At 36.6% G+C, this 27,132-nt stretch overlaps 1 protein-coding gene across 7 annotated transcripts; it reads right to left on the bottom strand.

Moving 5' to 3' along the window:
• Positions 1-1,422: 1,422 nt before the first annotated feature.
• On the bottom strand, positions 1,423-27,132 carry SH3TC1 (SH3 domain and tetratricopeptide repeats 1). 7 transcript variants are annotated; one of them, XM_015862922.3, is made up of 18 exons: positions 27,049-27,132; positions 22,573-22,842; positions 20,653-20,727; positions 18,837-18,964; positions 16,211-16,316; positions 15,554-15,697; positions 14,681-14,858; positions 14,258-14,331; positions 13,214-13,409; positions 12,242-12,369; positions 11,054-11,095; positions 7,967-9,658; positions 7,130-7,310; positions 5,113-5,263; positions 3,554-3,676; positions 3,127-3,277; positions 2,043-2,239; positions 1,423-1,823 (listed from the first exon to the last, which is right to left on the bottom strand). In XM_015862922.3, exons 2-18 carry the CDS (start codon positions 22,796-22,798, stop codon positions 1,593-1,595), a joined length of 4,023 nt encoding a protein of 1,340 aa, XP_015718408.2. In that variant the 5' UTR covers positions 22,799-22,842; positions 27,049-27,132; the 3' UTR covers positions 1,423-1,592. The 7 variants fall into 7 exon arrangements, with proteins under 7 accessions (XP_015718408.2, XP_085403507.1, XP_015718409.2 ...); XM_085547381.1 differs by having other exon boundaries at positions 9,275-9,658; XM_015862923.3 differs by having other exon boundaries at positions 27,079-27,132.

Here is a 27,132-nt window from a genome sequence, read left to right as displayed (position 1 = left end):
GAAAACATGAAATTCCCCATACTTTTTGGGACAGCATGACACCAGTCTGAATCTAAGTTCCCAAGCTACCTGCACATTAAAACTTTCAACTTTAATGCTTAGGTCAAGTCTGTGTGTTCAGGAATACTGTGTGCAGAATTGCTTTCATCAATATACACTCCTGCAACCAAGATGTTAAGGATCATACTCACTCTTCAACTTAAAGCTTTTTCCTTTTTAAAATCAAAGTGCTGAGAAATATTTGACAAGTGCCACATATTTACAAACAACTGATTATCACATTCATAATTTTTAGCATCTAATACTCTGTGTGAAAGTGAAAACACAGGCAACATATAAGTTCAGCTGTCTGATATATTACTAGTTCTTGATGCTCTCAGGAAGAAGATACTCTTGCCACGTCTCTAGAAATTACCCTAAGTGTCAATCTATCCTCTTGTATTTAAGTATACTGTACTTCTTCCGTGAAATAAGTCAATAAACTGATAGAGAATTCACAAGGTCAGGGAGATGACAAATGCCAGAATGCATAAATAAGAAGAGTTCATTCAGCTGTGAATGATATTTTAGTAAATGAAAGACTCCTGGGCAAAGAACCAAGCTATTGAGAATATATAGCTACACAGACCAGAACATATAAGTTGTTTCAGTATGAACTTTTTCTTGCACCTTTCACTTTTCCCCATAAGTTTCCCCAGGTTTGACAGCATAATGTATATAGCCAGCAACTTCCAGCTGATTCCAACACCTCTTCCAGAGAAAATTCTGTTCTTCATAAAGTCTCTTAAAACCACAGTAAACTGTTTCTGTATGAAGTTGTTCTACAGACAGGAGAGATGATTTCAAAGTTTCTCAAAATGCATAATTATATCAGACTTGTTTTCCTAGACATGCATATTCAATACATGCAATATAATCTACTATGTCATTTCTCATATAGCTTTGATATGAAAGTGTTTTGAGGAACAAAGAATTCTAACTACTGTCCAAAATTAACAGTGTTGTATTTTTGCAATTAATGTGAAGGAGCGCATTTTTCTGGCAATAATGTAATGATATGTGATAAAAATTCTGTATTAAGTCATTGCAGACAATGCTGACAGCTCTGAAAAAAAAGGTAATTTTAAAATGTCTTTGAAAAGGGAAGGAGAGCCTACACACATCTGCTGTAATGAAGAGAATTACAACTTACATATATATTGCCAGAGACTTCATTTCTGGACACTAATTAGTATTTTCAGGAATTCTGGGATAATTAGATTCTGCAGTAGATGAGTTTGTTGAGAAATGAGGGATGATGGCTGAGGTACTTGATCAAACCAATTCTACATCATCAAGTAAACTAGATGAGATCTTTCAGAAGTATTTACAAAAGCATATTCCATAGTGAGACCATATATAAACAAGGTCATACAAGGAAAGTCAGTGCTGAATGTTTCTCTGCAATGCTTTATTAAATACTTTTCATTCATATATGTATTTATCATTTTCCAATATGCAACTAGACAAAACCAGATAGGTTTTCTTTACTAACAGTGAAAAAGAAAAGGCCTTTTTATTTTTCATACTAAGATGATAGTTTTCAAAGATGCTTATAAACTCTTATAACACTGATCAGGAGCTAGATTTATTCTTCTAACGTTCAGCTCTGTTGCAAAGGTTCTTGCCTTTTGATAGAAGAAGAGAGACATTTCCCGATCCACAAGGAAGTTGTGGTAGATTATTGCAAGTCTTGTGTAAATCTTCAGTTGAGCTTTCTTATTGCCCAAGTCCATGGCAGCAGCAAGTGCCAACTGATAATAGCCTGCTGCATCAAAGGGATCCTAGAATAAAAGAAAGATAGTACTCCCTGTAGTACAGTTGTGTAAGAGTACATCCATAGTCTGTTTGTAATGCACCAGAAAAATATAGTTACTGAACTTCAGAAAGTTCTCTCACCTTATTATTAATATTCTAAATGCATAACAATGATTGAGTAAAATGATACAAAAAAACATCACTGTGCGTAATGTCTTTCCACAGCAGTTTTTAGTATTTTTTACCTTAAGATCGTAGAATATGATGTCTCCTAAGTTCAAGTACACCTTGACGTAGTACAGAGTTTCCTCCTCAAACTCCAGAGGAGAGGAACAGAGGGACAAAGCCTTTAAATAAAAATGTTCAGCTAGTTCACAGTGACCCAAATGATGATGGATGGCAGCCAGGCGATGGTAAGCTATTCGTTCATTTAGCTGATTTCCTAATGAGATAAGAATTAGGACAAAACCAAAGAGACAAAGAAGTCAAATTATCTCAAGCCAGGAAATGTCTAGGGTATTTTGTTGTTTGTTTTATATCTACATGGTATTTTATTGTATATAACTATCTGACCCCAATAGATGCATGCCCTACAGCTATTCTTTCTTTTAAATAGAAATCCCACAAGAATTATGAATTTCAAACTTCTGTATTTCACCAACACTGGGATTTTCTTAAGAAATAACTACATCCATACCTTTTGTGTATAGATATATACACACAGTGCATATTTATAGAAATATAAGTAGATTATCTTGAAAATGTAGTAGATAATGGGATTAGAAACTCTCTTATCCTTGTCCGTAAAAACTTTCTATCAGAAATTATGTCACAAAAAACAGTGATCAGACTGATCAAAATGACACAACTCTGCGGGCACAGAGGAATTCGACCATTCTTAGTCAGTTGAACATTTCTCAAAACTTCAAAGACTATTGCTTTGGAAACAAGCCATGTTGTTTTTAATTACTTTTTCCTAGGTGTGCTTACTAGCAAGTCTACTAGCAAATCTGAAAAGAGCATATTGACATTTGAAAGCCTCTTGGCACAACATTCATGAGTATTACAGATTGTCTTTCAGCACGCACATTGAATTTGGACTTGGAATCCCAGGCTTAATTCTGTGCTGTACCAAAGATTCTCTGTACGATCTTAGAGTTTGAAGGCTAAGTTGTTCTTTTTTTTCGAAACGAAGCAAAAATATCAATGATAGGGTTATTATGAAATCCTGGCAGTAAATCAGAGAATTTGTAGAAGAAAATGTTTTTAGAATCCTGCCTTAAACTGAAGGTAATTGTAATATCTAGATGTAACCAAAACTGGTCTTACCTAAATTTACACTGAGCATGAGAGATGCTTTTGCATATTCCATACTTTCCTCGTAAACCTTGAGATTCACCAGCAACTCCGCCAGTTTATTGTATAATCTGAGTTCAGTGTTTTTGTTGCCAGCCTCAACAGCAAGGGGAAGAGCCCTGTCCTGAAATGCATAAGAGCAGCTTATGTATTGCAGAACCACAAGATGTGCACTGACAAATCTCTATTGATGGAATGCCAAGTGACTTCTGGTTTTGTTTTACTTTTTGAGTATTCTATGTCTTAAACCCAAAAGAAAGGTTCAAAACAGGTAAAATCTATTAACACCAGGGTGTTAGGTAAGTCTCAATAAGTTTGCTAAGAAGTTCAGGATTTCTAGAACACCTGCTAATGGAAAAAGCATGTAACTATCAGTAGAGGAAAAAAAAACTGCACAAACCCTGTAGAAAGGCACTGCTTTCTCCTTTTCCCGTTTACCATTAAAAAATATGTCTCCAGCTGCTTCAAACAATTCCATTGCTAAATTTGGGTCTCCTGTGCACTGAGCAGCATCTTGAGCAACCTGAAAATGGAATTAGATAAAAGAAAGTTTTGGTTACTTCTTTGTTTAAAATAAATGAGTATATACAAATATTAACAATTGGAAAAAAAAAAAAAAAAAAAAAAAAGATCTTGTTAACAACTCCTTTCTTGTTAAAATGTTGACACAATGTTTTGTTTTTCTTTCTGGTACATGCTCTTTTTAAGTAGCTCAGTGTTGAAAAAGTACGATAGGGACCAGGACACATACATGGGTATGGTCTCCCTTTCTCTGGCAATAGTCTTCTGCTAGATTGGTCACCACACAGACAAAACACAAAACAAAAACTAAAACAGAACACCAGTAGTGTTGTCAGTAACTGCAAAATATTAAATTTGAGATCAACTTTATCATAGGAATAAATTATAATTACAAGTTAGTTATAGCTAATAGAACAGTTTTAAAAGCCTGTGTATATTTTAAATAAACACAACTCCACTATTCTGCTGTTCTAAACTAAGTATATTTTGCATCAGTGTGAAGGATATCTGGAGAGGAAGCATGCATGCATTGGCTCCAAAGCAAATGAGTGTTGCAAGGACACTCCAGTACTGACATTGATAGGAAAGGGGACTTAGACACAAAGCACAATGATTCTTGCTTTGGCTTTGTGATTTCTGGTTTTAGAATTGTGTTACATAAATGTAAGTCCAGCTCCCTACTTCAGCTCAATATCAGTGATCCTTTTCAGCTTATTTTGGCTTCAGGTACCATAAGAACTGTTGTGTCATATTTTTGGAAGCTGTACATCTTAACAGTGGGTCTCAGTTTATTTTTATTTTATGACTGTATTTTTGTTACCTCTCAAACACCAGCCAAGATTCAGATCTTACTAAGGTCAAATTTACATACATGCTGTTCTACAAGCACTCTCCCTTGCATTGGAGAAGTATTTTACCAAATACCTACACAATTGGCTGGAAGCAATACAGACCATTTTAAGGCTCATATGTATGCTGCAGTGTGGCTCTGGTAGACACTAGATGATTCTGTTTCAGCAGTCACAAGGGCTAGATCAGACCAGCTTACAGTCTGCTAACACAGCAATAGAAGTAGCAACAGTTTTCCTGGGGATCTGGCCTACCAGCCTGTACACTGCACCTACTAGAATACAGCAAGCATGTACAGTTTGCTTGCTGTGCTCTTGTACACCTGGTAGGCAGTAATGTAATAAAATGAAGAATTGCACAGAACATAGAATTTGCATTGAAACAGGCAGTAAAGTTCACCTCTCAGAATCTTCATGGAGTGAGTCAAGCAACAGATCAGACTTTCAGCTGTTAAGCTTACTGCATAAATGGTGGTGTTGTGTTCCAAAGGTCAATTGGTAAAAGCTCTGGGAATGTTAAAATTACATGTTACCTTACCATGCCACCTGCAGCATGTCAATGACATGTGGAATGGTGTTGATAACGTACCTGAATATAGAGATCCACAAGCTCATTCTGCCTCAGAACATAATATATCTTTCCTGCCCGTAGCCAAGCATATGCCTCTCTTTCTTTTTTCTGGAGATCTATAAATATTCCAAGGCTTCTTTTGGTATATTCAAGAGCTGATCTGTAAGCCCTGAAACAGGGAGAAAAAAATAGGGTGACTCTTCAGAATCAAGAGTTTTTCTTCATAGTTAACAAAACTTAATGTTAATGTAAAGCAATATTTCCTACATTCAGCGTTCCTCCAGTCAATTTCCCAACTATCCTCTGCTAGCAACTAGCATCTCAGTCTTCTTCCTCTTTCATTTGGTCTATTAGACAGATAGTTATCACATGATGAGGGAAAAAAAAATCCTCATCTTAAACTCTTCTACAGTTTCTGTTTTTTTTTTTTCTTTTAAGACTCAGAAAGAAATAATGTCTGAAATACACTTTTTCTAAATATCACTTAGGCTCCAACTTGAGCACAGTTCAGACAATCTGCACTTGTAGACAATTTTGAGGTGAGATGTGGAGTGAAACACCCAAATTACAAGACCATTGGGCAATACAGTTTTCTTTAGCTGTAAGGGCACAGCATTTTTAGAAGTGCTCATGGTTCTTGTTGATAAGAGCTGCCAGATTGGCTGAACTCCAAATTTATTTATTAAATCCTTCCCTATCCATCTTGTCATAGACTCCCATTGCCTTGACCCATTGCATTTTCCTCCACTAGCACGATAAACATTTTAAAATGTACCATAAAAAGCAAAGTTGCTTTCACAGCAAGTGGAAGCATATAGTAATCCAAAATGCAGAACAGCAGATGGAACAGGTCAGGCTGCATCTAATGTCATATTGAATGCCTGCTATCATTCGGTAGTGTTCTCAAGCCACAGAACCAATGGTCTTTGGGAACCAGAGTCTTAGGGTGTGTAAATTCCTTACACTAGCTGAATACAAAGCAGCAATTTTTCCCACCTATTTTAAACCTTCTACACATTTCAGTTAGACTGAAATCTTAACCAGCTCCTTTGTATTCAGCCTTTCTGAAGTATTTATTTATTTATTTATTACCAACTATATAGTTCAGCCGCAGTCAATGAAGCAGAATATTTTGGACATCAATCTGAAAAATTAGAGGTTTCAACTACATCAAATAAGCACCTCCTCTCTCTCCCCACTAGTGGTAATTATTTTCCTTACCCATAATGAGGTATACCTAAAAATCTTCAAAGAAAAGGTGATTCTGTGATATAAAAAGTAAACACACAAACTTAACAAAATCTTTTTTTCTCTTTCTTTCTTTCTTTCTTTCTTTCTTTCTTTCTTTCTTTCTTTCTTTCTTTCTTTCTTTCTTTCTTTCTTTCTTTCTTTCTTTCTTTTTTTTTTTTTTCTTTTTAAATAAACTTCGGCATTTCTATAGCACTGTAGTTACTGTAGACCCCTGCAATCTGTTTTTTCTTTAATGATAAGGAAAAGATTGGTATAAACAAGAACAAGAGCAGAGTAGACACTTCTGTAGACTGATGTGTAGTTCCATAAATAGTCTTTCTGTTCACAGAAATTTTGATAACAATTTTCCTCAAAGAAAAACATCCCCATAGAGATACTGTAATGTCTCACGTGCTTGGAATATGTCATTTGGTTTCCCATAGAAAAGCTGTCATGTGAATACAAATGAGTAATTCTAAAGACGTTACAGTCATCCAGAGTTGCATAGCATATACATTTTTTCAGTCTTCTTCTTAAATTTTAAAAAATAATTTCTCTTTCAGAGTGGTGTTATAACCCCTACTTCATATCTTGGTTCCCTTAAGAGATTATAGTTCTTTAAAAAAAATATTTTAAAGCAAACCAGAAGTCTCCACTACCATATGAGTCTTTAAATATAGTGAAGTATGTTGGCAAAACAAAGTGAAAAATACTGCTCATATACTACTACTGCAAAGACTCAGAGTCTTGACATGATATAAAAGTTCAAATCAGGATAAAAACAAAGTTGTTCAGCATGTCTCACCTTTCTGTTCCTATAGACAAATAGAGCTGACTAATGGTTTCCAAAATTTGTCCCTCCAGGACTTTATTGGACATCTTTCTAGCTAAAGATAGTTGATATTCATTGTAGATGACACATTGAGGCTCATTGGGAATGACTGTACTGTAGAACTGACACAGCAGTTTAATTGCTTGAAGTTGACCTGGGGGAACAGACGCACAATACTACTATGAATCTCTATTTTAAAATAACTTGACTTTCATTTTAAAAACAATTCATTCCTATTGTTTCACACTTTCTGCACAGTCAATGAATAAAAATAGAAGCAATGACAAAAAGATTCCACCAGCAAGTTCTTCAACCTCTTCAGAATTAACAAAAGCTAGAAGTTACTTCATCTCCAGAATAAAATAAATCTTATCATTAATGTTTAGGCTGCCTAAATCACAGTAACAAAAATGAATATAGCATGGCTCTTCTACATAGAACTATTTTATGCAAAATTAATTCAGATCACCCATTGTTTCCAGATGTTTAAACCTGATTCTAGTTCTTTTTCTGCTACCAATTATATAGTTGTTATCAGTATTACTGAATATAAAAACGTATGAATTTTATTTTATTTATTTACTATTTAGTTCTTTCTTAACACATTTTCTACATCTCCTGATTTCTGACAAACCTAAGTACGAAAAGAGCAAATAAACATGCATTTATGTCTTCCCCATTATAGAATGGAACAAAAGTTCCAATCACTTTGATAGCTGTCAAACAACAGAAAATAAAACATCAATTAAAGAAAAACAAGTTGTAATATATCCCTATAACAAACACTCCCCCCAAAACCCCAGCACTTACTTTCCAGATGACTTATCTCCATTGCAACTAAAAATGCCCATTCATAATAAAACCTTCCTTTTTCTCTTTGAGTTCTACTAACATAGTAACATCCCAACTGAAGGAGGGTTTGGATAAACTCTTGACCACAGTCCATACTTGGAAGCCTGGCAAATAGCTTCACTGCTTTGATATAATAATGCTCTGCCAGCTTACGAGCTGCTGCATGCAGACAGAGCACCCCAAAATTAGCCAGGGATATAGCTTGGTTATGAGTCATGCTGGCTTCTTCAGAAAGACGCAGAGCTTTGTAGCAGCTTTCAGCAGCTTTCTTGGTATTATTTGTTCTTTTCAAAGCAATACCAAGCATGTTATAAGCAACACCCAGCTGTTGAGGATTGCTCCACGAGGAGTCCACAACGGCATTTAAAATGGTTGCTGCCACACTATATTGCCTGTAAAGAATGTATAACCAAGCAAGTGAAACCAAGTAGTTAATAGTTTCCTCTGGTTTAGCAGAAGTATCAGAGTCCAGGGCTTTCATCATGTAAACGATGGCTTTTCCATACTGTTTGTGGTGGCTATACAGTTTTGCTAAACTAAGATAGATGGTGCTGCATAGTCCTTGCTGTTCATTTGTAAATGCAGAGGAAAGTGCTTGTGTGAGGTAAGGAGCAATTTGGGATGGAAGTATTTGTCTGAGTTTTCTCAAGCCATAGAGTTTGGGAGCATTTTTGATGACTAAATCAATCCTTTTCAGGGAATCCATTAGAGTACTTGAGTTCTGGGAAGAGGAGACTTTTATGCAGCTTAACACAATGTGTGGCAAACACTTCTCATTGTAGGATTCTGCTAGTTTGAAATAACAGTTTTTAGATAAGTTGTTCTGTAAACCCAACTCATTAATCAACAGTTGCAGCCTTTCTAGGAAGGGAAGTGCCTCTTCATGTTGTTTGCGTGCAGTGTAGTGTTTTGCCAGTAAAAAACACGCCCTAGCCTCTGCATGCTTGTTCTGGCTCAAAATCGTCCTCTTCAAAGCATACTTTAGAATATCTGACTCCAGGTCAGCACTGCAAATGTGGTTGGGAATTCCCAGGAGAAGAGATGTAGCCTTGTCAAAAACATGAGAACATTTTTCTTTGTTCTTCTGTGTCAAGTAGATGACTGTTAGATTTGTGTAAAGAGCAATTACAAAGTACAAATCACTAAATCCTCCAGTTACTGCTCCCAGTGCTTCCTCAAAATAAACCCGAGCTTGGGAAAACTTGACTTTTTTGACACTCAGCCTGCCTAAGAGAAAGCAGAGCCTTGCCAGTGCCCATGACATACCTGCTTTCTTTGCTAATTCCCTTGCTAAACTAAAAAAATTGAGCAGTTCATCTTCCTCTGAAAAACCATAAAACATGCTATTAATGAATGTATAAGAGAAATCATACAGGTTTCTGAAATCACTCTCATACTCGTTGCTATTTAGGAAGAGTAACAATGACTCAAAGACATCAGATTCTTGACCATCATCTTGATATATGTAGAAGGAAGGTCCTTCAGGTGAAGGAAAGACTTCTTCATGTGAAGAACTGGCAGAATCCTTCCCTTCTGTAGCTGGTCTTTCTGCCTGAGTGACCTCTAGTTTCTTGAACTTCTCCACAAATTCTTCTATCTTGTCTTTCTTCTTGCAAATGGCTATCATGTCAGAATGTGGACATGGAATTTCTGAAATTCAAAAATAAATCACAGATCACTATTTAATGTGTATATACACACAAAGGTCTTTCTTAGACAAACAGGACTATCTGTCAGTAGGAGACTTTATAAAAACACTAGCTGTTAGGAAAGCAGTATGTTAGGGTGACAAATGAAAGGTAGAGAAAGAGAAATCAAGATGTGCCAGAGAGGAACAAGAATGGGAAGTGGAGGAATGGGGATAAGAGGAACCTGCCACATGTAAACAGGTTGATTATCAGTATGCTTGTTTCACCTACACCCCATCACCAAAATCTGATATATTTTATTAAACTGATCCAAAATTCTTCGTGTTTGAGTATATACTTAAAACATACACTTAAGATATATATCTTCTGTTTTCTCTGCTTATTTATGAGGGCGAGAGAAAAACCTGCCAGAGAGTTACAGTTCAGAGTAGGTGATAAGCAGGAGGATCACCAGAATCTGGAAATATTTAAGGTCTGAATTAGAGGTTGGATAATTGACCCAAGTCTGGGCATGAATTTAGGAAGGATTTAACGTCACAAGGAACCCTAAGTGTGGGCATGTGAGTAAAATTATCCTTAAATTGTTCTAGGAAACTAAGGCAGATTAGCCACAGATGGTAAAAATTGAACTAACTGTATTGTTGAAGTTTGAAGCAAGAGCTGTTTTGCGGGTAGAGATTTTGTGCATGGAATTACAATGTTTTATATCAATGTGGTCACTGATATAAATTCTACTAGAGTGTTATTGCTGATATTTTCCAAATACAAAACAACAAAAAAAACCAAAAAAACAAAACAACAACAACAAAAAAAAAAAAAAACAAAAAAACCACAAACCAACAAAAAAAACAAAACCATCATTTTTCAGTTTCCCCTTTGTTATGATGTTGTGATAATAATGTAAAGCTACCAGCTGAACACCAACAGTAGTTTATTGAAGGTACAGATTTATAGAGCTTTCCTTAGAACTCACCAGAATCAGATACAAAAACTGGCATTTAGAATAATGCAGTAATAGTAACAGCTTAGCAACTAAATAGCAGTTGGAAATAATTCTGCATTCTAAATGTATCTCCTTTGGGGAATACATTTATGGGATGTTTTCTAGCACACTGAAAATCAGCTCAAATTTAAACTATACTCTTTGTAGGTGTCTCATAAACAATGAAGTGTAGGGTAGTCATGGCAGTAAAAGTTGTACAGTTGACAACTTGATGGCAAGGTCAATTGGATAGAAAGGCATTTAAGCCTCTATAGCAAAACCTGGTGAAAACTTAGAGAAGCAATGGCAGAAAAAATAGGAATGTGGAAAGACAATACAAAGAGAAAAGCTGGCAAAGATAGCAAAAAATTGAGTAACATTAATTTACGTAGAAAGCGTATGCATATTTATTACCACATTCACACGTTTTCTGAAATTCTTGTTCTTCTAATTGGTCTGTAAGAAAGAAAAAAAAAACAAAAAAACAGGCCATGCAAGTTATGGTATCTTGTTTCTTTTTCAGCCTTAAATATTCTAAAATAAGACTTCAGTTCCTTACGATGGAAAATTTGGATATGTCCTGTAAATATTAAAAAGATGAATTTCCTAAGTCTGACCCAAAGCTAACACACTTGACCCCCTGTATGTAAAATTCACTGCTTTTTGCATGGTTATCATTGCACACAACTAACATTGCAAAGCATGTTGTGTAGATTTATGCATATAGCATTAGAATTAAATTGTCAAGTCTAATTGTTCAATTGTGGGACACATCACTGCTGCATTAAACCTGAATGCATATACTGTCTGTTTACGAAGGGGCAGTGTAGATACAGTTATTCCCTACATCTCCAAAATCAGGTACAAAAATACAAAATCCAGCTAGTGCGCGTCAAACCTTCAGCACTATCTCCTTTCATGTTGGGACCTATGGGCTCTTCAGAGCCATCTAATGGTGATAAACCCTGTAAGATATTTGGGAAGTGTACACATGACCACAGACTGACCTGTGGTTGGGTAAGAAATTGCTGCTCCTAGTCAGCTCAGTGAGACAGGTCTGTTACATTGCCTTACACTAAGCCCGTAAAGAGGAAATCCCAATTGTCTCAACTGTGTTATGTGAAGCATGAGAGAGAGGATACAACTAATATGTTATTTCTTTTGTTATGTCTTTGATAGTTAAATAAAACATGAAGAGGTGTATGTTTGCATTAGCTGTCAATAACATGCCACCTTTCCTAAGAGAAACATAAAGCAGACCATATTTATTTGAATGTGCTGTCTTGTCTAATACACCACTCTAATGTTTAAATGCTTGAAAATTTGTTCAGTTCAACAGCAGCATTTGAAAGTCCTATTGTTTGGTTCACTTAAAATGGACAAAAGAAGATTTGTAAATGCTCTGCAGGGAAGTCACACATCAGCAGGAAAGTAGCAAAGATTATTTAAATGCCATCTTGGTGATCAAACAGAACACCAGCATATTTCAAAGTAGCTGAATAGCTGGAATCTCATTACAAGAGAGATAAAGTCACCTATAGCACAGATAGAGGAACTTCATGTATAACTAGTGCAGTGAAAATGAGCAAAACTCGCACTTACCTATTCTATACACAGAACAAACATCTGTTATAGAGGTTTGTTTCAACAAATGTACCACTTCTTCCACATTTTTTTCTTTTGGAAAGAAAGATAACTCTTCTGCTTTAAGAAAATCCAAGTCTTCTGCTCTAACAAAGAAAGGAGCAAATTAGAAAGCAGATTTGGTCTGAGCAGCTCACTGTGGCACTGAAGTTTGATTTTGTTGGAGATACTAACACAGGATTTGCAGGTTCTGTTGTGTTCAAAATTGGCAACAGTTGTGCAAAAACTGATTATATGTATTCTTGCAGCTAACAGTTACTGTATCAGAGTAAATTTTGTCTGGCATTTTGTGAAAGAGTTTATTAAGAGCACAGATATTTAAAGACACTGTAGTGCTGATCATTTATTTATTTATTTTTTTAACAGGTCAAGGCTACATATTAAACAGAAGTGCTACTTAGCAACATCTGAGAACTCCTCATTTCAGCATTCAAGAAACCCAGACTTCTTAGTAGGGGCAGCCAATGTGTACTGCATATGGTGCCAACACATGCTGAAATACATATTTTACAGGTTTCTTTATGGGTTATTAGCAATTATTTGTAAAAGGAACCCCATGTGAAACAAATTGAGGCCCATAGTGAAGGTACTAGGAAAGAATGAATTTGGATATTTTAACATAGATCTTGAAATCAGAAAAGAAAAAGGAATCTTTTGAAATAGTAAATACCCTCCAATTTTGTGATCCAAGGAACAGAGTGTGAACTGGATATAAGCAACTACAGATACCTCCCTTGCCCACTAAGAAACTCAGGTTCCCAACACGTAAGCAGATTTCATATTCCAATTGCAATGAATTTGTTCCAACTGCTATATGCTATAGCAATTTTCATCAAAACTAAACAGAACCACCTAAATTGAACATTCAGTAATTTAAAGCTGAATATATTCTTCGTAAGACTATTTGGGTTTCCAAGTTATGCCACTTACTTATTTCCAGGTAAATCCAGCTTCACATGACTTGTCTTTACAAAGCCTACGTGGCCAGTAAACAAATGTCTTCCAACAAACCATTCCATGCATTCAATTAAATAGCCAAGGATCTCAATTTTGTCCCCTTCCTGGAAACTAATCTCTTCAGGCACAGCACTATCATAATTCATCACAGCTAGACAGGATCCTGTTGCTGTGTAATAAAGAGACAAGTAACATTTGCAGTAGAGACAGTAGTTAAACAATGACTCGAATAGAACAGCAACTTGTCAGAGAAATTCACATAGCAAAAAACATTCCTGTAATCCCTCAGTTGCACATCCAACACAGCAAGATGCAAAGCATCTAAAGATGATAAATTTTGAGTGATTAACATTGTGAAATGCACAACATAAAGCTCATGGTGGCCATTTCCCAGCTGTTTTAGATGGCAAGGTCTAAAATTAACATTGTAACCTATTCCAGTATGAAGAGACAGTTGGAATTTCTTGGAAGTCCCTATTCCCACTTCTTGAGAGAAGCATTAGCATCTGAACTGGCTTATAAAATTGATATTAGATAAAATGCAGTTACATACCAGTATTAAGACCAACATATATGGCAGAAAATAATCCATATTTACTTTCTAACCTGAGCCCACCTCCATGAGATTTATTTATCAGTATTAGATAAAGCACTACATGCGTGAAAAATAACAAAAATAATGTCAGTGAATATTCTGATTTTAAAGTTTATCTTCAAATCTATGGAGGCAAATTAATTATTCTTTTCTACTTTGCATGTCTGCTTTACACAATATTTAGGACAAAAAGAAAAGGAGAGAAGCCTTCAGAGTTTAAACTCAACATGTCCAGCCATATAGTTTGTAAAACTCCTTTGCCATAGGCAGAAATTCATGCCCTCACTAATTTGACTGCAATGCAGTTTGAAAGCTACCCTAATAAAATGGGAAAAGATTCTGAACACTTGAGAGGGTGTTATTCTGAAAGCATAGAATAAGTTAATTTTCTGAAATGTTGATATTTTATTGGAACATCTTACCAACTTGCCTGATGGATTTAGATTCAGTTTTGTATGTAACATCAATGGGATCAGAATACACTTTAAGAAACCACCTGAAAGTAGAAAGTGTAGTTTGTGTGTGAAACATTTAATTAGAAGTTGCAACAGCAGCATTGATATTTTAAATCCATTTATAAACAAAAATATTTACCTCTCCCAATCAGTATCTTTCAATTTCAACACCCTTCCTTAAATGCTGTACTACAGGCACATGGAATTCATTTCTGTTACTTAGTATGGAAGAAGTATGGAAGAGCATTTGTTCTATTGTTTTTCCATTAACTTATCTGTTAATAGAAAAGGGATGTTCCACAACAAGCTGCCATTAGAGACACCTCTGTCTCAAAGTAGGTGCATGCATATAAAACAGATATATATATAATAGCTGAGTCAGGTACCTACTGATGAAAAGGGATCAAGGGCTCCGGAGAAACATTTGACGGCATCGTCACATCACCATCCATGGATCCACTTGCTACACCAGCAGTAAAAGCCCCAGTCTCAAAGTAACTGTTTATTTCGCAGTCTGTAGCCATTATCTTTCTTACCAGATTGTCAGGACCTAGAACAAAAAATGCCCCTAAAAAGAAAGCGGTGTAGCAGATGCCATTTATGTAATGTTTTCATGTCATACATGCTTAAAAACTTGCTTTGAGCAGTATTCTGTATATTAGCAGTATATTAAAGTTTAAAAATCTGAGATTTCACAGGTATTTTTCTTTCTGATTACTTGAGAGATTTTCACGCATTTCTGTCTGGTTTCTGTTTTGGGATAACAACGTCCTATGAAGCATAGAATCCTCTACCACCTTCTTTTTGCAATATTTTGCAGAAGATTACCTGGATATATGCATTTATTTTCTCTAAGGGATACAAGAATTGTTCCTATTAATTTGATTGACAGCCCATCTACCCTAGCACGCTGCCTCACAGATGATGCTGTTTAGAAAAAGCACATGAGCCTGGCAACTAACTGTAATCTCTTTTATTTCTACAGGATCCACAAGGATATTAAGTAAATTGAAATCCCTACACACATCCCTATCCAATCCTTTGGACATCAATTTGTGGACCAGTTGTACACAATTTTCACTAATTCACCTTTGATTCTACTGAATTCTTTTTGCGTTTGTTCTTTTCTCTGTGTGTTTCTATTACATACATTAAAAAGATTTAAATTTCAACTTCAGTAAGTATCAAAGTGAGTTTTAAGATTTGCTTGTAGGATTTTAAAGGAAAATGTTTCTCTCAAATTAATCTTAGAATCCTCCTTACCTTCCTGTACTAGCAGACTTCTGTACATTAAATTTAATGATTTTTCATTTATACAGACTTCAATGCCTGCTTCTTCCTCCTCTTGAGAATACAGCCAGAAAGACTGATCTAGGAATAAGTTTTCCATGCAGTGATTTACAAAACCTAGGGAAAAAAACAAACAAACAAACAAACAAAAACTTAAGAGCTTGTTTTCCTTTCAGTATTTCTATATTATACAAGAAAAGATGATGTTGTATGTCAGAGTTAAGTAAATCACAACACAGCGCTTGATCTTGGATACTGGATCTTTGTACATTACGACTGAAGGTATTCAAAATTATATCACAGTTACAGGAACATATGGAATGGTTGTAATAATCAGCATGCTGTAGTTGGTAAATTATTTAAAGGATCTGAAACATTAGCTCATAGTTTGCGTATAAAGTAACAATGAATAGGGAGGGTGAGCAGTCATTGAAGTGCTATTCCGAAGTTCAGAAGATGACAATTGTTACCCCCTACCTTATCATCAGTAGCAAGTTCAAGTGCATTATTTACTGTTATTAGGAGTTAATATAATAAGAATCTTAAAATACTCTTCAGCAGGTTCCCAGTCAAGCAGAAATTCTGTGCCGAGGAATAAAAAGGCGTATCTATATGGGGAAATAGCTTTACCCAGTGAGTGGTAAGTTAGAAACTTCCATATTTCTTCAAAAGTTTTGAATGTCACCACTATTAGATCTTGATCACTGTGAATAGAGAGCAATCTAGCAGAGAGCTCCTAAAGAAAATATAACAAAAAACAACATTTTAATTATAGTTTTACCTGAGTTGAACACAATTTCTCACTAGTTAACACATTTACATACCATGTACTAAGAAGGACAGAAAAATCATCCAGAATTTTGCCTATATAAAATACCTGTTCTTCCTCACATACAGCAACAACATCCAGCCAGCCAAATTTTAATTAGATTTATTCTTAGCAGTTATACCAACAATTCCAGTGAGCTTAGTTTACAAAGAAATTAGGACTGACTGAGACTAAATGCCTCTCTGTTTCAGATCTGCCTCTGTACAGTGGCCAATATTCTCTATGTGGAGCATGAGAGCCAGGCAAGCATCCAGCGTTACTTTCCAAGAATACCCTCCTAGCCCAAAGCAATTTGCAGCCTAGGAATTACTTTTGTCAAAAGTAAGGGCATTAATAGTAAATAGCAGAAGGAATTTTTTGCTGTTGCTGTTATTATTGACAGTTTAAAACATCTCTAAGTCACCTGAGCTTATCATTTAGGCTTCATATAGTAAATTTTTAGATCTGAAGCATCCTTCTGCAGAAGAATGCCTCAGAGTTCTGTATGCATATTAAAACATGCTCTTTTTGTTATATCTTTGAACTTGCTACGTGTAGCACTGGTTCTGTGCTGCGGTAGACATGGAGCAGTCATACTCTAGTTCACTCTTTCTGTGTGTTAAGACTAAAGAAGTACATTTGAATATTACTTTTAAAAGCATACATTAACACCCCTTTCTCCTCAATTGTAAGAGTTCATGTTGCTAGGGAGACATTAAGTTATGACTTTAACTAAGATGAGAAATGATGATTGTTATAAAGTTGACTGTTACAAGGTGAGAACTAGATCAACATTCAAATAAGTGCAAGAAATGTATTTTCAAACATACATTCTAGACAAAGACTCTTAATATACAGGCAAGCTGCATATTAACTTCTTAAAAATGGGGCTCTGTTGATATTGGTCATTATCTTTCAGAAAAATACAACTGTTCAAATTTAACTCGAGTATCTGAAGCGACATCTTGGAAGTCGGATGCACAGCAGACCTGTGTCATTTTACTCTATCATTTTCCACTGCTGGACCTTTGATTTGGGCACATCATGGAACTGAAGTGCATCTTAAAAAAAATGATAATAATCCAGAAACTGATTTTAAACCTACAAAAAAAATTTTGTCAAACTCTTTCTGTAATCTGAAAAAAAAAACAAAACCAAAAAAACCCAAAAAAACAAAAAACCAAGAGAGCTTGATCCACTGTTTCTGACTTAAATAATTTTAAAGATTTTTAAAGGTCTCCAAATTAATTCTGATTTATCTGTGTATTTGTAATTCACACAACAAGAACAGATTAAAATAGTAACTCCTATTTGAAAATACATCTCCACCTCAAGCCTCTTCTGAAAGGCACATCTCATCACTGCTTTGATCTTGTGAATACTTCACCAGATTAAATATTAACGAGAGCCTGAAATCTATTAATAAATTGCCAACACATGCAAAAATATCTCAGCCGCAAGGGCTTCACGCACTGCTGAATATCAAAACAACGTTCTAAGGAAATTTATCATTATAAATCTTGTTTCCTTTAAAGTCCTTTTCCCAAGTCTCTTTTTAATATGGCCATGAGTCTAGTCTATTTGCATGCTCTTTCCTTCCCCTTCTTACCCCTCTTCCTCCATCTCTCCATCTCCTCCTTAACAAAAGCAGGAGCAGAGCAGCAGGAGCACAGACTGTTTTCACAACCACAAAATCAGCAGGCTGGTGACAGAGGGTTCATAGAAAATTGTGTAAAAACAAATACATCTAAGACAGTCATAAAGTCATAACTAATTAAGATGTCGGTGGTTGGCTTGCTAGAGATGGAGTCTAGGACAGGAAAAAAGAGCACCAAACGTCAGATTGTGTCAACCTACTTTTTCCATTGGGAGGAAAAAAGAGACTTTAAACTGTATTTCTAGCAAACCTCACTGGTAGTACACAACAGGGTTTCTATATAAAAACAAATCAAAGACAGTAATAAAAAATGCCTAACCCTTTTGTGTGCAGTTTCAACCCATAGTTTTCTAGCATTAGGAAGCCCAATATTTATACTATTCTCCTTCAGATTTCCTCTTTGGCTTAGCTGTGTTCTTTCCTGGTAAATTACATGCCAAATGACTGTATGCAACTGGAAACTGAAAAGTCAGTATGAGGTCAGATTAAGAAAGCAGACAAAAAACAGTTTCCAGTGATGCAACTCGAAGGAAAAAGAAAAAAAAAAAAAAAAAAGACCTTGAAATATCTTATTTAGCTTATTTTGCATAAATTCAGTGCTACCACCTCTTTCAGTGATTTGATATTTCTAATGATGATTTTGGGAACCAAGTGGAAACTCTGATCATTCAGATTCACTGTACATCAGTTGGACAGAAACTGAACCCAAGAATCTCACAGATGAGTTCAGCAGCATAGATCTATGCTCTCTGAATAAAAAACACCTGTTAGTTCCAAAGCACTTCACTTACACTGAAAACAGCTGTGACTTCCCTGCTGTCATTTTCCAGAAGACGGAGATGTCCTCTGAGCTGCTTTTGGAGTCTGGGATCAGGATGTCCACTCTTGCGTCTCACCATTGTTAGCTTCAAGGAGATATCTGGAGAAGAATAACCATTTAAAGTGCTAAAATTTGGTCACAAAGAGTCAGATTTGTAGAACCAGAAAATCTCTCAAAAATCAAGTAGTCTATGTTAAGGAACACTTTTATAATTTCAGAAACAGACACACAGAAAACTAAGCTGCTGTATGGGCTGACTTTTTTCGTCTTTTTTATCATCTAGCAGAAATAATGGCCTAGCACAAGGCATAAGATTTTTCTCAGTTTTGTATTAGAGGCCTCAACTACACAGAGGATCTGCAAGCCTTTAGAAAACTTGTAAAGCAACTGTCAAACTTGGAGATGCAGAAGAGAGAAGAGGAGAAAAAAAGTCAAGCAGATTGTTAATCTATCAAAAACAGACAGCTCTGTGGACATTAAGAACATGCCTAGATTTCCAAATTTTCTGTGCATATTTCTGAAGTCAAGGCACACCTACTAGAATCTCTGGAAAAGAAGAAAAAAATAAAGGTCACAGTATATTACAATAGATCTTAATGCTAATTTTAAATTCATGGCTATCAGACACATCACCCCTAATACTTCACAAGATAAACCAAACATAGGAAAAAGCTGTTTCTCAGCTAAACTTGATGAGTAGTACAAACCAAGATAAAGGAACAACTACATGCATCAGTACAGGCTAGATTCTGACTTGATGGAAAAGAGCTCTGCAGAAAAGGACCTGGGCCCTCTAGCGAACAGCAGGTTGGTCATAAGGTAGCAGTGTGTCTTTGCTGCAAAAAAATGCCAATGGTATCCTGGGAGGTACTAAAAAAGAAAGCGGCCAGCAGCATTAGGGTTGTGATCCTCACCCTATACTCTGCCCTGGTGAAGCCACATTTAGAATACTGCTTCCAGTTCTGGGTTACCCAGTTCAAGACAAACATGAATCTCCGTATGGGAAAGTGTTGATCGCAGTCTGAACCTCTGATTAACCACTTGAGGCAAGCAATGAGTCAGCTGTGGGAGCACAGGTGAAGATAATTCAGCTTGGCTCCACCTCTCCCAGATCTCATTTAAGGGCTGACTGCCACTAAGGCAGCATCTTTTTCTCTGGAGATTGCTCCTTTGTGGAGTTTACTGCAAGCCTTCTACACTGGTGAGCATTTTCCATTTATCATAGATTATCTTTCTATCATGATAATCTTTTATATGAAGCATCTGTTTAACTTCTGTTTATCTATTGACTGTGTAATTGTATGACTGTACCTTTCCCAGAAACAGCCCAATGAAGGGCAGTAAAGGTAATGAGGGGCCTGGAATATCTCCCATATGAGGTAATGCTGAGAGATCTGGGACTATTTAGCCTGGAGAAGACTGAGAGGGGATATTAAAAATGCTTATTCTTATGTGAAGTGCATGAGTCCAGGAGATGGGTTCAAGCTTTTTTTAGTAGCATCCAGCAACAGGTCAAGGAGGAACAGGCAAACTAGAACACAGGTGTTTTATCTGAACATGGGAATGATCATCTTTACTTCAAAGGTGGCAGAGCTGTTACTAAATACTTTTCTGTTTTTATGAGAACTTTTCAACAAATCTTATGTAGAAGTTTCGTACTTCATAGGTATTCGTGGATGTCCATGAAATGTCAAAGCTAGAGGAACAACAATGCTAGCACTGTTTATTTAGTTGTCTCAAGAAAAGCCATGAGAAAACATTGTAAGATGTAAAGGAAGATTTCTTACCAGTTGGAATATTCTCAGCTTGACTGAGAAGGGTTCTGGAACTGATGTTCATACATTTTTCATTTTGTGGATAATCTATTATGATAAATGAACAGTTAAGCGCACTTTCAAAACCCACATGCAAACAAATCACAGTGACATTTGATGTGTTGGAAAAGTACTAGCACAAACTAATTTTTTCTACTTCCTGCTGTGAAATTCCCTAAAGATATAAAAAGTATCTGAAGATCAGGTTGAGGTTGGACTTGAGGATGTTTTCCAACCTGAGCCATTCAATGATACTATGATCGTTTCTTGCATATCAGGTAATTAAATCTTGATTTCTATCATTTTAATGTGAAGTTTCAAGACAACAGAACTGATGGAAAGGAAAACCGACATCCAATTTGAGGAAGAACAAGATTCAGGTATCATTTTCTTTTCATTTACACCTATACCAAGTAGTGACCTCCATTTCAGCTTCAGTGCTATAAATAGGAAAAAAAGCATTACTTATAAGGAAATTTGTATATATCCTTAAATTTTCTACTCTGCTTTAAAAAAAATAAATAAATACTTGTAATATAGTTGGGTGCAAAAATATCTTCCCTTTTGGTGCATTTGCTGTTGTTATGTGGACAAAGACACAAAATAAGAACACATGCACAGCATTTTTTTGCTTCAGGGAAAAAAAGCCATAAAAGAGTCAAATTTAAGGATAATTATTGAATGATACTAACATTAGTGATTTCAATTCCCAATAATTTCATACTGAGGGGAGTACCAGATGTAGACTTCTTTTGTAACTGGTGAGATACTGAAACACAGTAGGTAATATTTTATGCAAAAACTAAACCTGGTGGAAGTGAACAGTACAAGCAAACATTTTATTACTCACAGGAGTCTAATTACAAATAATGGTTTACTATTAAATTTGAGTAAAAGCATGAGTTACTGCAAATATATTTTAAACATTTTCTGAAGTTCTATAGTCAGATTAAAAAGCTTAGCATGCTTTTCATTCTCCTTTCCTAATGAAAGGGATAACTTGCATGTTTCTTGGCAAGCCAAAGAGAATTTAAACTGCCCTGGGATGCTTGTATCTGGTATTCCCGGGTGTAGGCAGAGCAGAAACTGTGACAGAAAGAAATCATTTAAGTAATAGGACATATAATTTAGAATGAAACAGTTTCTCATAGGTTCTTAAAGCATCTTCATGTTCAGAATGTTGCATTCAGACCTCCTATTAACTAGTGACCATTGGCTTTGAAAAATCTATGCCACTCCACCAATCCACCCAAAAGTGTTTCTAACTTACACGTTTCCTCTGCATGCATCATGTTTTCATTTGCAGACAAGACAGTATTGTACAATGGAAGCATGAATTCTAACATCTTCGTTTCCAGCTCTTTGAGTTTATAGCAAAAAGTGCTACGCAAAGTTCCTATATTCTGCTATGTTTTTGCTCTTGGGTTCTGATGGGGGTTGGAACTAGATGGTCTTTTAGGTCCCTTCTAACTCAAGCCATCTTGATTGTATTTCATAATTTCCATCTTATCTTATCTTCCATAGATAGCTAGAACATAGACTGGATGTTGTGTTGAGGGATATGGTTTAGTGGGAGTTATTGGTAATAGGTGAACGGTTGGACTGGATGATCTTTTAGGTCTTCTCCAACCTTGGTGATTGTATGATTCCATTTGTCTGTCCAAACTGATTTTCATTATAGCTTGTTTAATATACCACCTTGTTCAGCATGGGGGAAATAGAATAATTTGTTTTGTTGCATTTCACAGCTGTAAATGTTCAGCAGAAAAGCATGACGGCTCCCTGCTTGCATAGAGCAAGGAATGTTTAAAAAAATAAATAAATAAATATCAATTTAAACACAAAGAAGAGTAAAGAGCAAAGTAACCAAACAGGGTAAGATTGAGATTTTACCCATTTGTTGTTGCAGTGTGTCTGTCTTGTCTCCACCCCCGGCAGCACTCACTGTTGCACTGGCTGCCTCACATATCCAACCATGCACATGCCTTCCCTGCTGCGTTTCTTTCCTCTCAAGGTTGTTGTCTTGCTTTCTTCCTAGACTAGGAGCAGGAACCCCCAACTCCATGGTGGCTTTAGAGTTGAGCACAGATGCAGTGCCTTCAGCTGCCAAACTTGACATTACTTGCAGTTCTTCACAGTGATCCAATAAACATTATCAGCAATCTGAGGAGTGGGGAAAAATAAGAAGAAAATCAGTACACGCATTAAAAACAGTCTCACTATACATGCACATATTCAGGAGCATTCCATCTCCTGGGGGAGTTATTTTTCATTATAATATATATTGTTGTTTCATGGCCCACCAGGAATGAAAACTCATCCTATTAAGTAATGGAGGGGAGAAAACAGAATAAAGGAAGGAAGATAAAGCAGAAAATGCGATTACTATAGCAACAGCAGCGTATTTTTGCTTTGTTGCAAGGGACAGTTGAGCTGGCTATTTGAGATAACAAGGAAGGAAAGAAATGCTTGGAAGTAGAAGCTGTCTGTGTAAAGCTCTTCTGCTGGTGCTCAAATCTGAAAGATACAGTAGTGATGGGAAAAAGAAAGGAGTGCTTCCCAAAGCCAGCTGTTAAGAAATACTTTGTGATAGATATCCAAGTTCCAGGTGTGGGCAATCTGAAGTGTATAGATGTCATATCCTCATTGTCATATCTTCATTTTAAACAGGACAAGATATTTTACCCTGTAAACACCTTGGAAGTAGGTTTTGACTAGCAACAACAATCCAAGCCCTGAAGTGAAATGTACTTGTGCCCAAGGCTAATTATTTATTCCTGTCTGGCTTTAAGGCAGAGCCTCCAAGGGGAGCATCATTCACATTAACAAAGGCAATGCAGGGGAAAAGCATCTAATGAATGGGCACTGCATGCTTGACTGAAATAAGCAGAGAGATTTTTATAAATCCAGTTAAAGAACGGGTCCTCTGGAGGAATTCAATGTAGGAAGTCTGGTGCACAAGCATATGAGTATTTCCTTGCAGTACATCAGCATCAATCCGCTGCAGCCCAAGGCTGCCTGGCAGCAACCCTGTTACTGGGACAAACGCTGAGAACAAGGAATAGAAATGAACATGCAACACTAGTTGCAAGCTTCACTGCTTCCTTCACAAGGCACTGACTTGAAACATAATCCAGGTCACGATTCTTGAGCGCAAGCTACTTTCATTTCAGAAAAGTGTAACTAGGCATCACTGAGTGCATCTACAAAGGCTTTGACTCTTCCAAACAGGGTCACCAACTGTCACATTGAAGTTCATTTTCTCAGTAGACGCTCCTGTACCTTTTTTGATTGATTTCATAAAGTCTCGGGATAGATTTTCTATTAGTGCTGTCACTCCAAATTGAACCCAAATTGCACTGTGCTTATTCCAGTTGTACTTGTTAACAACCTGCTGTCATAATAAGTGTACTGAGCTTGTAATCTTTGTGAAATTTCCACTGCTACTTGTTTTCCAGCAGAAATTGGTCAGAACTGAAGTTGATGATGGAAAGTTGCTTTTCCAGAACTCGGACCAGTAAGCTGAGCAATCTCGTCCTTCTATGATCTGCTCCTAGATCAGTCTGGAAATCTCCCCCTTCCCTTTCAGTGAGAATAATGACCTTGTTACTTTAGCTTTCTCTTTCAAACAAACGTCTTCCAACACTTCTATCCCTATCAAGTGTCGTAAGTCTCTTCACCTAAAGAAATGGATGGCCCATGTGACCAGTGGAACCAGCCTCCAGCTGTATGCCAAGACAGTCTGTTATGCAGGACAAGGCAGGGATGTGTTTGCACAGCTCTCACTCCATCCTACAGTAACTTATCCTGTCTTCTGTATGAGAGTCTGCATGTCAGTAAGGGTAACATAGGTTAATTCAGAATCCTGTTTATAGGGGACAGTGCTGCCAAAGTAAGAACAGGTGGGACTTTTGAATGAATCAAGATAGATATGATATGCTGAAGAAGTTATAGCATCTTAGACCTAATCCAAGGGAAAAAACAATAAACAAACAAAAGCAATAGCAGAAAGCAAAGCAAAAATGATGTGTTCTGAGCAATTTCCTCATGTCTTTTCCAAAATACCCAGAATAGAAATTAAGATCTCAGAAATATTTGACAGCTATATGCAGCTCTACAGTTTCTTTTTCAAACTTCAATGTTCACCTTAACCAGGGGCCACCCATACAAGTGCTGAGAACAAGCTAGTAAATAGCCTCCCTAAGGCTAGGCAATCTCTAAGCATCTTCATTTATCTTAAGGGATACAAATTTAGTTCTAAGTGAGAAAAATTTCATTGAACTTTCCATCACCTATCTGTCCTTTAACATGATAACACCAAGCACAGCTGGAAAAGCCTGCCTTCAGCTGTTCTCAAACGCACAGTTCTTCATTTCCCTACTGGAAGTTAAATAGAAGATTTGCATTATCATGCTCTCTTCCTCTGCTGCTGCTTCCTTTTCTTCGAATGCCTGTTAGCTGAAACATAGCTAAGCAGAAGAAAAAGCATATCTTGACCATTTCCGTTTCCCTAATTGTGTAAGTTGAGGGTTTTTCCTTCATTTTTGCTGTTCTAAGAGGAATTGTAGATGACAGAAATACCATTTATCACTCCAGTTATCTTCCAACTAAAGCAAGCTGAAGAACAAAACTAACATCTGCTGAAAATGTTCTGTTTATTTAAAGGTGTGTTTCTAAGTGTGAGAAAGGTACTAAGTATATGAATTAGGTGATCTTTGAACTTTTCCCCCAAACCCACACACTATGCAGTATTTCCTTTTCATTGATTCATTTTGATCTCCTGCCTTTTCAGAGGCTCAAGACAATTTTCTAACACCTAACTTCAGGTTGCTAGTAGTAACCGTAATCATTTTAATTTTACAGAGCTGAGAATCAGAGACTATTTGCTGGTATAGGGGAGTGCTGTAGAAGTAGTGAGGAGTTAGCTAAAGAATCCAGAAGTCAATGTGAAGTTGAATCAGTTTATCCCAAGAGGACACCTCAGGCACTCTGGGTACCTCATGGATGGTACACCATTGCTGTCATTGTTCCTCTTATGCATCTTTAAGTTAAAAGAGTAACTGCTACTACCTGTCCCTCCTCAGATCACCTGAGCTCCAGCTGTTCACAGGCAACTGTTCCACATTAAAAGTCTCCAGCCTCTTCTGCACCTGATGCAGTAGGACATCAGTGGCCATAATTTTTACTCCTCTCATGCTGTGCTGCATTCCTCTGACACTGCAGACCAAATGAGGCTGCTAGCAAAATCTGTATTATTCTCAAATGAAGCATATTTGACTGCATTTATGCTCTTGATCTTGTCGATCTACTTTGTCTCCTGTATGCCCTATGCATATGTTGCAAAGTGCCTCAGACTTGTAACAGTAATATGGTCCAACTACATAGTTTTTCAATCAAATGCCCAAGTAGTTATTTTAATATTCCTCCTTCTGTTTCTCCTAACCCACACTTGCCTCACATCTTCTCTATTAGGCTAGAAATATCATACAACTAACACCATTATGAACCTTGTCTTTGGAGTGAGACAGCCTTGATCTGCTTGAAATTCAGTCACGGGCATGAATTAAAAACAAAACTAATACTGTGGGCTGTAGAAGCAACATTTAAAACAGTGAGCTTTCTTCCTTCACTGTTACACAGAAAAGCAAAGCAGATCTGTAAAGTAGTCACATGGACTTAGGCATCTGAGTGGAAGACAGTCTTCTTTATCACCCAAGTAACTTTAGTTTACTAAGAATTGATAACTTACCTATGTTGCAAGTAGTATCATTGTTCGTGTTTAGACTACAAACAAGTTCCAGCAAGCTTCAAGTTTGAAAACAGATTTCCTCAGCAGGTTTTAACCCTCTCGTGATTCATTTCCCTCATACTCCAGTAGCACTGAAATATACTTTCCACCCACACTTCAGATTTGAATGCTCAATATATCCAAAATTCCTGAGTTTTGAAAGCATAGACTTAGAACTAATATTGCTGACTAAAAATACATGAGTTTTTGGATATTTCAAAAGAAAAATCAGTTTATTTTTAGAAAACTAAACATCTGTGAATCTCAGCACTTTGAATGATAGGTGGGACAGCTTGGCCTGTGGTAGCTAAAGCAGGAGGAACGCTTCCATCGCAGGACAAAAGCTCAGCTCATGAAGTCCTGCCCAGAACAGTGCAGGAGCCTCCAGTAGCTCCTCATAACCACGAGAGTTCACATACATACATCTTTCAGTCATTTCATTATTGGTACAAAGGAGGATTATCCCCCTTAAGTGGCCGCAATTCTAACACAATGACAGTAAACCAGCAATCAAACACTAGACAACAGTACCTATATGACAGCAAGACATACATGTAGACAGAACACTGGAGTTCTCCTACCTTTTCCACATCCAATTTGCTGTAACATACCCGTAAACAGCAGGCAGCTCCATGCATTCCTCAGCTCTGCTCAGCACCGACTCC

This window comes from Coturnix japonica, chromosome 4 (assembly GCF_054131305.1).
Source record: "Coturnix japonica strain WE chromosome 4, WE-NBRP24, whole genome shotgun sequence".
NCBI lineage: Eukaryota > Metazoa > Chordata > Aves > Galliformes > Phasianidae > Coturnix > Coturnix japonica.
Note: the sequence above shows the minus strand (reverse complement) of the source record. Positions and strands in the feature narration are given on the sequence as shown.

Coding starts and splice junctions, on each gene's coding strand:
- SH3TC1 (XM_015862922.3), bottom strand. CDS start 22,798: ATGTCAAGTTTGGCAGCTGAAGGCACTGCATCTGTGCTCAACTCTAAA. Junction 18,965..20,652: donor AGCTGAGAATATTCCAACTG/GTAAGAAATCTT, acceptor ATTCTTCTCCAG/ATATCTCCTTGAAGCTAACA. Junction 7,311..7,966: donor GGAGATAAGTCATCTGGAAA/GTAAGTGCTGGG, acceptor CTGTTCCCCCAG/GTCAACTTCAAGCAATTAAA.